A 13,034-nucleotide genomic window follows, 5' to 3' on the forward strand; every position below is an offset into this window, starting at 1 on the left:
TCATATGCCCTTTCCTTGGCTTTCGCCACATCCCTTTTTACCTGCTGCCGCATCTCCTTGTACTCCTGCCTACTTTTCTTATCACTCTGTCTATCCCACTTCTGTTTTGCCAACCTCTTTCCCCTAATGCTCTCCTGCACTTCCTCAATTTACCACCACGTCTCCTTGTCTTGCTTTCTATTTCCAGATGTCACACCAAGTACTTTTCTAGCTGCCTCCCTCATCACTCCTGCAGTAGTTGCCCAATCATCCGGCATCTTCCCTGAACCTCACACTACACTCTTCCTCCTTCAGTTTCCACCATCTTATTCTTTCAATCCTTACTTTCCTCCTCTTCTTCTTCGCCTCCAAAACCATCCTACAGATCACCATCCGATACTGTCTAGCTACACTGTCCCCCACCAACACCTTACAGTCTCCAATCTCCTTCAGGTTGCATCTCCTACACAGAACATAATCCACCTGTGTGCACCTTCCTCCACTCTAATACGTCACCCTATGATCCTCCTTCTTCTTAAAATACGTGTTCACCACTGCCATTTCCATCCTTTTAGCAAAATCTACCACCATCTGCCCTTCCACATTCCTCTCCTTAAAACCATACCTACCCATCACCTCCTCATCACCTCTGTTCCCTTCACCTACATGCCCATTAAAGTCTGCCCCAATCACCAAATCGTTCTTTCCTAGGTACACCATCTACCACTTCATCTAATTCACTCCAGAATCTTTCCTTCTCCTCCATCTCACAGCCAACTTGTGGAGCATAGGCACTGATGACATTTATCATCATCCCTTCAACCTCCACCTTCACGATCATCACCCTATCAGAAACTCTCTTCACCTCCACTACACTCTTACTGTACTCTTCCTTCAGAATCACCCCTACACCATTTCTCTTCCCATCCACACCATGATAGAACAGTTTAAACCCACCTCCAATGTTCCTGGCCTTACTCCCTTTCCACTTGGTCTCCTGAACACACAGCATATCTACCTTTCTCCTCTCCATCATATCAGCTACCTCTCTCCCTTTACCCGTCATAGTTCCAACATTTAAAGTACCAACCCGAACCTCCACTCTCCTACACTGCTCCTTTTCCTGCCGTCTCTGTAGACGTCTTCCTCCTCTCCTTCTCCTCCTTCGGCCAACAGTAGCCCAATTTCCACCGGTACCCTGTCGGCTAACGATACCTGTGGCGGTCGTTGTTAACCCAGGCCTCGACCGATCCGGTATGAAATTCTCATTTGTGATCCGCATATTTGATTTGGCACATGTTTTACGCTGGATGCCCTTCCTAACGCAACCCTCCCCATTTACCCGGGCTTGGGACCGGCACTAAGAGTGCACTGGCTTGTGCCCCCCTAATGGCTGGGTTAGTATATATATATATATATATATATATATATATATATATATATATATATATATACTTCGGCAGCTGTCGAACCTCGGTGCGTCAGGAAAAGCCCTGCTCCTTCGCTCTTGCGTGCCCCGCCCACATGGAGCTCATCGCAATCGGGCTTCATTCAGAACACCTGAGACCCGTTCCAAGCACCGCATATATAAACCGCTCACTCACCTACACTCCCGGTCCGTTATTGTATGTTCATGCGTGTTCGTGTGGGTTCCTAGTTGTATATGTTCGTGTGTATGCTGCTCCCGCTACATAACTTCTTCTCCCGGACTCCTCGCTCACTCCACGGCTGCGTTTACCTTCCCCAGCGCACCTCGGACTACCGGCGCTTCTCCGTCGCTTCCCCTGCGCCGCGCTTCCTCCATAAAGCACTTTCCATGTTATTACTGGACTGCCGTTTGCCGGACCATCCCGATCCACGCGGGTTTTTTGTGTTAGCTCTGCCTTTTGTTAAAATAAAGTTTCTGTTTGCCGTTACTCCAGCTTCCGCCTCCGTACCTCGCCTAACAGACACACACACATAGATAGAGATAGATATAGATATATATATATATATATATATAGAGAGAGAGAGAGAGATAGATATAGATATATAGATATATATATATATATATAGAGAGAGAGAGATAGAGAGAGATATATATATATATATATATATATATATATATATATATAGAGAGAGAGAGAGAGAGAGAGAGAGAGAGAGAGAGAGAGATAAAGTTATAGTTATATTACATTGATCTCATTAATACCACTGAGCAGCTATGGAGTTAAGGGCCTTGCTTTGGGTGCCCAGCAGTGGCTGCTTGGTGTGGCTGGGATTAGAACACATGACCTTCAGAGCCAAAGTCCAGTGCCTTAATTAAGTTTCAAAACTAGCTCTGTTTACAAGTGCTTTACTTATTTACATTTACACACTATCACTTTCAAAATAGTTCCATTGTACAGCAATACAGTGCTCCTAGCATTCTTCTGGAATGTGTCCTGGAAGTTCTTTTTAAAGCATGTCAAGCACCTTCTGGGATTCCCACTGGATCTTCGCAACGACAATGTTGTCTGAATTATAATCTTTCGCCCAACATTCTCTAGTGACATACATAAATTTTTTTCACATACATTTGACAGTACATCTTAATAACAAGCAGCAGTGTAGACAAAACCCTTTCCGTCACGCTTCCTCTTTCATATCACCACACTCTGCACAACTTTCTACTCAAAATATAGTTCTACTTCTAATGTTTCATGGTTTTTATAGTTTTCACAAGCTGGTATGGTGTTTTTTTTTTTGTTTTTTTTTTTGTTTTTTTTTGTAGAGTTTACTTCCTATTGCATTTATTATTAAAGATGCTTAAAAATTATTAAAGATGACCGTACCTTTAAATGCAGAGATTTTCAAAGATTAACTCTTTATATATATATATATATATATATATATATATATATATATATATATATATATATATATATATATATATATATAAAAATCCAGTAACTTCCATCATTTCAAATAAAAAAGCGTATATATTTCCATCAAGACACACTAGGCTACATCTTTAACATGCCTAAACAACACAATACTTAATTTTCTCAACATAAAATAATTTTTTTTCCCTCGTGATCTCAAGAACATAAGTTTTGTTTTCTCGACATAAAAGTTATTCTTTTTTTTTTTTTTGAGATCATGATCTAGTTTTCTTGTGGTCTCAATGTAAAAACACGTTTTTTCAAGTAAACTGTATTTTGCGAAAATCTTGTGCCTTGTGAAAATTTCTGGTGTATGTCCTGGAGAACACGGTGGTGTCTCCAATCTCTGTCATAAAGTTACGAATTTCCCGCCGCAAATATTGACTTCTCTGCATTGAGAGAGAGGGATGTCCCAGAGGGGAACCTGACAAAAATAAAGGTAGAGAAGGTTACCTTAAAGTTTTATAAGATTTATGATTAATAATGTTTATGTCTAGAAACAACTTTTATGTCGATAAAATTATGTCGAGATGACGATAATAATATAATGCCTGGCCTTTTAGGACTTTTGTAGTATGATGTGTATGAAGCATTAAATCATGAATTAAAAACACACCACCTTTGTCATATCAGATCCTGTAAGCAGAAACCCTTTATTTACAGCAAATAAAAATCAAACATGAATGCTGGTGACCACAAACTTCACACTGTATTGTAAGCCTGTCCAAACATTGCCTAAATTTGCAGGAGCTAAAAAAAGACAGCTAATGCTAATTCTAATATTCATCAAATTACTATCACCGTGTCCTCTCTTTAGAATTACAGAGAGACTTGTCTCTAACAAGCTAAACTACACATGAGATTAAATATGGCTCTGTAATGTAGAGATAAGACATCAATCTTTAGTTGGTGCTTCTGCGCCATTTTCGGTTCCCTCAGCCCCTGCTCCGGCTTCCTCCAACATCTTCTTATAGTTGCTTTTGAAGAACCCGGCCTACGCAAGATCAAAAAATAAGTGACATATTACTGAGCACAGAATATCTGAAGAAAAAATTAATAATAAAGGAGAAAAAACTGATAATATATTTACTGACCTTGTAGAGACCAGCAGCAATAAGAGCCAAAAGCACAAGCCCTCCTATGACACCTCCAATTGTCTCCTTAAGAGGGAATTTCTCTTCATACACCTCCACCTGGGTATCAATCTGCAACACCATTACATTAACAAGTCAGTCTGGATCAAGGGTTCTGGATCAGGGTTGGGTTGGACAAACATTCTGGGGAAAATGTCCATAAATACTTATTGTGCATTCTGCCCTTTAAGAGCCTGTTTTCCCTTAATCAGCCCCCCCTTAAAAGAGCTCTTTCCCTTCACTCATCCGATCTTTTTCAGAATTTAGGTTGTAATTCTACACAGTAATTACAACCCAAATTCTGAAAACGTCGGGACACTGTATGTAAAATTTTGGAAAATGTAAATAAAAAACAGAATGCATTGATTTGCAAATCTCATAAATCTATATTTTATTCACAGTAGAACAAAAAAAGATATAAAGTGAGAATATAGACCATTTTATGGAAAAAAATTAATCATGAGTAGGACAGGGCCATGTTTGCAACTGTGTAGCATCACATCTTCTCTCTGTATGGATCTGGGAACTTAAAAAAATGAATGTTGTCCCATATGTGTCAGATACAGGATTCTAGCTTCTCAACAGTTCTGGGTGTCCTTTGTTGTGTTTTATAATGCACCAAATGTTTTAAAATGGTAAAAGGTCTAGACTACAGGCGGGTCAGTTTATCACCCAGACTCCTATACAAGTATATCCTATGCAGTTAGCATTGTGTTATTGGAAGCATTTGTTGCTCTGTCCACCAAACAATTTTCCACTTTGCCGCAGTACATTTTAAATGAGCTTTGGCCAAGAGACAATGGTGGCACGTCTGTCTCAAGTTCACTGCCTTCTTCCTTGTATGACAGATTTACCCTGCATTTGCAAATCATTTCATTCTGTTTTTATTAACATTTTACACAGTATCCCATCTTTTTGTAATTAAGGTTGTATAATATGTAAAGGAATAAGTGATTTTATGTACACACTAGAAGCTGGCATGAGGTGTTGCTTCAATTCCCATGAAATTATCATATAGAATTAATTCCATATTTTACAATTTACAATTTTTTCAGTGGCCTTCAAAATTTCGTTTTTTATAATTACATTTTCAGATGACTTTTGTAGTTGCACTGAAACTTTCACCTGGGTATGTAGTTTCCTACATTACCCACAATGCCATTCAGCTGGCTAATCATCATGGCACTGGGTTTAAATTCTTATTTTATCTCTATGTAAAGAGAGCAATGCAGCAGCTTTAGATTTCATTGTATAGATCATTGTACAGTCTGCATTGTAATGCTACTTTATCCTTTACACTGACTCTCATCACTAGTGGTTCATAAAATCATGTGACTTAAACTCATTCACTTGAATGCTACTTCATAGTTTCGTCGCTTAGTAAATAAACGAAATAGTAACAATGATTATAAAATAGATTAAAGATTAAATGAGCATATCTGGCTTTGATAGAGTCTTATCAATTGCTGTACCTTGCCAGTAGGTTCAGTGTTTACAGAATCAGAGGCAAAGTAAATGTATGTTGTTCTGTTGTAGTCCATTGTTGCTGTAGAGGTGAGCATGAAAACTGCTGATCGCAAACTGGTCTAAAAAGTTTAGAAGGTATAAAGAATGAGTAAGGCTACACATTTAAAAAAAAAAAAAAAGGTGTAAGATCATTGAAATAATGCACATTTAACATATTGTACCTGTTCGATCCACCCAGAGCTGACATTACCAGACATGTTGTAGAATTTCGGCTGCCTTCTAGTGAGACTTGCAGCACATTTAAAGACTGCACATACGGCTATAGAGCAATTCTAATAACAGAGAGTTCCCATATACCACAAACAAAATTAATTCATTATATTATTCACTCATTACTCTTTAGTAGACAAATGATGATTCACTGTTTTTGCATGGTACCAGGCAATACTCACCACCTCAGGGTTTTTTTGCAGTGCTAACACAAAATCCTTGATATTTGGTATCTCATGTCTGTCTAGATTGCAGCCAGGAATCTAGAAAAACATAGCAAGAAGTTCCACCCTCACAAGAACTGAAGAATATACCTACTTATGTGTGCATTTTTGCATGAATCAAATTCCCATTAGGAAACAAGTTAATAGAGACATATACATCTTTTTACGAGGTGGTATCAAAAAGTTCAAAAGTATCAATACACACCATCACCTTCAAAATACTCACCTTGCATAGCAATATAGCACTCCCACCGTTATCCCGGAAAGAGTCTTCTATTAGAAGAGTGTCAAACACTTTCTGTTTTTGCAATACAAATAACTTTTATTTGAATTGAGATGCTAAACTGAAAATCTGTTCAATCCAGTTGAGTTTAAACAATGAATAAATGGTGAGATTTGGATGTAGATGTTTTTTTTCTTGTGAAATTTTCAGCCAGCACTGAAATTGGCTAGAAACAAAAAACTGTGATGTATAAGGAAGAAACCCTGAGAGAAACCAAACTCAAAGGGGAACACATCCTTATCTCGGGGACCCCAAATGTCTAAGCATTAGAGTTCCATCATTGTTAAGGGTATCAATTGCTCAAGTATAAAACTGTTCATGTAACCCAAAGCCATTGTAGCCAAACTCTTTATATTAATTACAATCTAAATCCATCTTAATGGTTCTTGAGTTTAACAGCATCCTCATTCAAAATATACACACATACTCAGCAGCGTAAGGTTTTTTCCAAACTGAAGAGAACCAGATTGAGAAGTAGGAATCATCAGATCATCATCAGGAATAATCAGAATCCAGAAATGATTGCAGGATCTTCGACTGGTCAAATACACATTTTCGAGTGATCAACCACAACAGCAGAAGTTCAGTCAAGTGGAATTTCCAAGCAGAAGCAGTCCATCATAATCATAATTTTGCTTCGAATAAACTTTTGAGGCTTCTATTTAACATTCTACAACAGTGTTTTCCTATGAGGAACAGTCAACCGATCCCACATTAAGGCCTCCTTCACGGAAGAAGTAATTTTTTTCAAAGTTGCTTTTTCTAGCGTTTCTAGCTTGCAAACCAGAAAGACCACTTCTTAAAACAATTGTACAAACAGCACAAAACAATGGATTGCCTGCAAAAGCCTGTACTTTTCTTTAAATCCATAGTTCATCTCTCAATAGTAAGTACTTGTGAACATCTCATTACCATCAGAAAGTCCTTTAATGTTTGTTCACAAACAAGATCGTCTAAATGTTTAGTCATGTTGTCAGTATGACGGCATATAGTTTTATGGTTTTCCTGATGTAACTACAGTTTGGATTCCAGTAATTGAAAATGCACAAGGCTGAATTTCTTCTGAATGACATCTATGGATTTCAACAGAACAAATGTGCACAGTAATATATTTGGGATATTGATTTGCAAGAGACCAAAAATGATTCACACTTTTACTGTACTGTACTGGTGTTTGTTCATTTCCTGGGTATTCATTCATTTATAGAAAATGTTATTTGGTGTTTCACTCTGTCTGGTTCATGAGATTCACCTTTGACCTATTTCAGAGAACAAGTTGATCATTGGTTGATCTGATGCCATAACTCGCCTTCATTAGTGACATTTAAGATTCTGCACAATTCATCAATTCAAGTAAAAAAATTTTTTAACTTGACGGATTTTGACAACTGGTTTAACCAATTTCTTTCAGTGAACTGATGCCTAGATGTTTTGGGGGTTAAGACTATTCAGGTGAGAGCCAGTAAAATATATTTTGATCAACATGACATAAACAATTGATAATGTAGAAACAGCAGACAATTGTACACAATTGATTCAATCAGTGTACCAAAGCATTCAGAATTTGTTCAAAGCAACGAGAAAGTGCTTTTATGATGTGCACAAGTGACAACATGATGAGGAGGTTGAACAGAATTTCATTTCTGATCTGAGAAACGTTCCAGTTCAACTAAGGATATAAAACTTTCTTTTGACTTCTCCCATTAGGGGTCGCCACAGCGGATCCTCAGCATGTTTGATTTGGCACATGTTTTTACGCTGGATGCCCTTCCTCACGCAACCCTCCCCATTTATCCGGGCTTGGGACCGGCACTGAAAGTCTATTATTTGTGCATTTTTTATATTTATTTAAAATAATATCAGTCTACAGTACCTGCACAGTATTAGTCCAGATGTCTTTATCTCCCAATTTTACAGGCACTCGGATGAAAATGTCCACGTTCAAATCCCTGAGGTCATTCTCCACCTGAGAGGAAATTAGGTTGTCATTATCACACTATGTAATTCTTTCCAGATAGTAGCATATCAGATGTTTCCTTTTATTTTTTTTAATGATACCTTTAATATTTGTTGGATCGGTTTCTGGAGGTCATTTTTCCCTGCGGTAAAGTTAATGTGGATAGTGGAATTCTGGTGCCTTGACAAGAGATCGTAAAAAAATAAATAATTTAATTGTGTATAACTATGTATATTTAAATCTTTTTTTGGCATATTACACTATTTGGCCATTTACTGAAATGAGAATATGGCAAGCTTTATAACATTTATAATTATACATATCTATTTGAGCTAGAAATCAGAAAATTCACTCACCTGATCAGTGCGATGTAGATGGCATATTTAACATCAATGGATACTTCTTTGAACAATTCATTGTCCCGTTCATGCTCGTCATTGTCACTGGAAATTTCAGGATATTTGTGTCAGTTTGGTAAATAACTTATTTGTCTTAAACAATTTTTTTTTAAATTTGTTTTAATACAATATTATTGATGCGATTAGCAGTGGTGTGGAGTAAATGTACTTTGTTACTGTACAGAAGTCATTTTCATCCTACTTTTAACTCAACAACATTTATGATTCAATAGATGTATTTTTTACACTCATTATATTTTATTGGACGATGAGCGTTATTAATTACATTTTACACCTCTGTTGAAGATGTCATTAAGACTCAACACTCCCCTATCTGCATCTGAGCAACTTTTTAGCACCACTGCCCTCATTTTCAGTCCAAAAAGTGCTTGAATAAATCCCCAAAAACTTTGAGAACCAGCTTAAGTTGACGTTGAATAAAAAGATCGATACTTTCTGAGACTGATAGGTGCATCAAATTACAGTCAGCTTTGAATATTAGTTTTTTCTTTTTCTGAAATGTTTATTAATCGATTTGTCTATTGAATCCTAATGGTCCTTCTATTTTGTGACATGATCCTGTAATTTTATTGGTTGAATAAAGATTCCTTTTTTGAAAATTTGTTTAACTGCTTATTATTTCTTTGTTTTGTTTAAGTTTTGTTTTATTCTGCCATGTTGAAAAGGCTGTTGTGTTGATCTCAATGTTGTTAATGCAGTGTTGAGGTGTACAATTTGATTTGTATTTGAGGCAATAAAATCTCAAATCAACTGTTTTTGGCTTTTCACTAACGTGTCGAGGACTAGTGCATCTTTGAGAGTTCAATATGAGTCGAATACTCAAGTACTGTTCAAATCAGATACTCAAAGACTTTTGCTCAAGTATTATTGGAATTGGTGACTTTAACGTGTAATGGAGTAAGTTTTGCAGTAATAGATCTATACTTTTACTTAAGTAGGATTTCTCTTTACACCACTGATGATTAGTTATCTATGTATATTGCAATTTAATTTGGAAAGAGTAGACATTATTGATCTTATCTATTATGTTTAAGCCCAAACCTACTGTATGTCATTTGAATGCATGCATGCAAAAACAATTACGAGTGGTGCATCATATGATAATTTGCATTACCAGATTGAATAAAGATAATTTTTTTTCTCACAAATATCTGCACCTTTTTTTTTTTTTTTTTATTCAAAATATAAATAAATCTAAAATAGGGGAAGTTAAAACATTCAGCGAAACACACATTTATTCACGACATTCTTTCAAATATAAAAAAATAAATAGAACTCCTTTATTTTTTAATAATTAAACGTTTGATTTACTGATGCATCAAGTCTCAAATCAGCACCAAAATCCACAATTATTCACACAATTATTCACACAATTAATCGGCAAATGAACCGGCATGTTTTGTGTCATTTTTTCCTCTAACGCAGAAACTAACTTAAATTACTCTGTCTTTTTTGATCGTACAGATAAGAGCAATACATTATTCTAATTTGTAAGGGGTCTACTTTTATGTTTATGTATCGCTGCTGTCTCTGTCATCTCTCTTCACATACACATAAATAAAAAAACCTGAATCTCAATGAACACTTGTCACACAGACATAATAAATATATAAATAGAAAGCGTGAAATGTCTACTTTCAAATAAACCAATTCACATTGAATACAAATATTCTCTGAATATGTAATCTGTCTTAAAGTTAGAAGAGAAAAAAAAATCTAAACAAATAAAACTTAATTGTGTAATAATGAATGGAATGTTTCTCATTAGACAAAAGAAATTTCCGGGATTTTAATAGATACAAATGCAATCCATCTAGTGGAATGTACTGGTTAATATGATATAAGAACAAACCTGGAAGCAGTTGCAGTGATCGTCACCTTCCCTTCAAAATTACTGTCTTTGTTTATGTTATACATAACGTCAAATACAGCCTGTGGAGGTGATACAGGAAGTGAGATATTGCATAGTTTTTTTTTCAAAAGTTACCACATATCAAATGTTTAGACTGAGAATATGTACCATTTTAAAGAAAAAAATAAGGTGTCAAAAAAAAAAAAAAATAGTTGGGACAGGGCCATGTTTACCACTGTGTGGTATCTTGTCTTGTGTCCCTATACATTCGGGAACTGAGGAGATCTGGTGCTGAAGTTTTGGGAGAGGAATGTTCCATATGTTTGTGATGCAGGATTCTAGCTTATCCACAGCTAGAATTCTGGGTGTCCTTTGTTGGGTTTTTCATTTCATGAAGCACCAAATGTTTTCAAATGGTTAAAGTTATAGACTGCAGGTAGGCCAATTCAGCATCTGAACTATTCTTGTCCACTTTTACAACTCTAAGCCTCTCAAACATAAACTTTTTATTATCTTTTTCATCTTTCTGACTTGTTGTCAATTATTCTATACAGTTTTTTATAACCCTCAACTTTTGTTGTCCATCCCAATTTTTTTGAGATAGAGCAATCAAATTCAAGATTACCTTTTTTATTTCCTTATAATTTCATCCGTTTTTATTTACATTTTACACAGCCTACCAACTTTTTGTAATTAGAGTTGTATTATTTATCTATCCAATAATCCCAAACGTACACTACTTACACTCATCTATGTGTTAGACAAAACTTGAAACTCATAACGTCCACCATTTTCCTTACTACCAATAATAAAATAAGAAAGTAGAAACTCATTTGGACTCACCAAATAATTTTTTTTTAAGATGGGTTTACTGATGTAACAAGTAGTCTCCCCCAAGACAGCTTTTTCATCACTGTCCACAGATACACACTCCAATCTGCCCTGCTCAGAGAGAAACCAAGATAGACATCTTTTTTCATTTGCTACTCAGAGTCCAGTCTGAACATTTATCCATCCATCCCTCCATCCATGCAATCATCTTCTATCCCACTTATTCTAGACATGGTTTATAAGAAAGCCTGGACTCTATCCCAGAGAATTAAGAGGACAAATTGTGGGACACCTGGCGTGGCGGACCAACCTAGCACCCAATCACACACACACACACACATATACACACACACACACACACGCACATTCATAAGATCAGTATAAATACTTTTTATTTTATATTTTTAGGTTTTTATAATATCAGGAGAAATAACACACTGTTATTTTTTAGTTTACTGTATTTTATACTGATCCTTGCCTTTTGCATCATTTTTGCTTTTTGAATATAATTCAGCTGATGACTGATTTCTTTTGCAATAAGGTATGTATACTTTTTTTTAACTATAATTTAGAGGTATTCTTTACACCTCTGTAGACTAAACATGATGTGTGTGTGCATGAATAGTTATGTCCTTCAATACAGGCAAATCTAAACACGGAATGGTACCTGCTGCTCCATGTGTGCAATTTCTGTAATCATGCCTAATTATACAGATATTCTCCAACTCCACTATAAATAAGACCCAAAACATATCATTCTGTACTTCAGACACTTGCCTGTTTAGTGGTGAATCGTCTGAAGGAAAGTCCGAATGGGTATTTGAGAACAACTCGACTGTTATAGGAGTTTTCCCCTCTGTTCTGTATGAAAACTGTCACATTCATCTCCTGCATTATTCCAACCTCTATAACTGATTGTCTGAAAAAGTAAAAGGAAAAAACAAAACAAAGTGAAAACACCGACATGTCAGGATTCTGATAAGTGTTTTTGCTAATCATTTAGTCCAATATTTTGCCTTCATTGGTTCTCCCGAATCATCTTACCCAGAAAAGTTCAAATCCACTTTGAGATTATCGATGCAAATGTTATTGGTTCCACAGTTTATTTCAAAATCCAGCTGAGAAAATAGTTCACATAATGAAGAGTCACATGCAAAGTCTAACGTTTCCATAATTGATATAAAAAAACTTCAGAAAACAGAACTGATATAACTGTATATACAGATATTTTGATGCACAAATAAACAATGTGTAATTATTGACAATGTGTTTGATACATTTGGAACCAATAATAAGAAAGCAATAAGAAAAAACATGTTACTGCTTCAGTTCTAATCTAAAAAATCTGTAGACTCGCAGGACTTACATTATAATCCGCTGTGTACTTTACAGTAGGAGAGAGCATTGGACGTAAATTGCCTAATTTTTGACTAGGGAGACCCTCAAATGTATACACTAACTCAGTAATTATTGGGTTTAGTGCATCATTAGGGCAGGCCTGTAAAAGCAGGTGGAAACAAAAAGCAAGATGTAAGGTGAAAGTAATCATCTTCAGTTTGAATAAATTAGATCGAGTGACTTAAAGACAGTGAAAATATGTACAATATGAAGATATGTCCTGATTGTATATGAATGCGAGTAGAAAACAGATTTTTTTTTACTTGCAGTAGTAGAGCAAAATGTAAGGAACTACTATAATTTACAAAGAAATGTTGT

General features: G+C 35.9%; 1 protein-coding gene across 2 annotated transcripts in view; it reads right to left on the reverse strand.

Moving 5' to 3' along the window:
- Positions 1–3,394: 3,394 nt before the first annotated feature.
- LOC310734703 (integrin alpha-M-like) overlaps positions 3,395–13,034 on the reverse strand; it is a 266,739-nt gene continuing 257,099 nt past the window's right edge. The window contains exons 18-30 of one of the 2 annotated variants that reach the window (XM_083557075.1): positions 12,685–12,816; positions 12,363–12,436; positions 12,096–12,237; positions 11,331–11,429; positions 10,488–10,567; positions 8,573–8,659; positions 8,318–8,396; positions 8,133–8,225; positions 5,935–6,015; positions 5,704–5,814; positions 5,488–5,601; positions 3,977–4,087; positions 3,395–3,876 (exon numbers count right to left, since the gene is read on the reverse strand). In XM_083557075.1, the coding sequence (XP_083413201.1) occupies positions 3,778–3,876; positions 3,977–4,087; positions 5,488–5,601; positions 5,704–5,814; positions 5,935–6,015; positions 8,133–8,225; positions 8,318–8,396; positions 8,573–8,659; positions 10,488–10,567; positions 11,331–11,429; positions 12,096–12,237; positions 12,363–12,436; positions 12,685–12,816 (1,302 nt within the window). In that variant the 3' untranslated portion in view covers positions 3,395–3,777. The remainder of the gene's footprint in view (positions 3,877–3,976; positions 4,088–5,487; positions 5,602–5,703; positions 5,815–5,934; positions 6,016–8,132; positions 8,226–8,317; positions 8,397–8,572; positions 8,660–10,487; positions 10,568–11,330; positions 11,430–12,095; positions 12,238–12,362; positions 12,437–12,684; positions 12,817–13,034) is intronic. The other variant, XM_083557073.1, reaches the window with a different exon arrangement.

This window comes from Silurus aristotelis (genome assembly GCF_946808225.1).
Source record: "Silurus aristotelis genome assembly, chromosome: 12".
NCBI classification, from domain to species: domain Eukaryota; kingdom Metazoa; phylum Chordata; class Actinopteri; order Siluriformes; family Siluridae; genus Silurus; species Silurus aristotelis.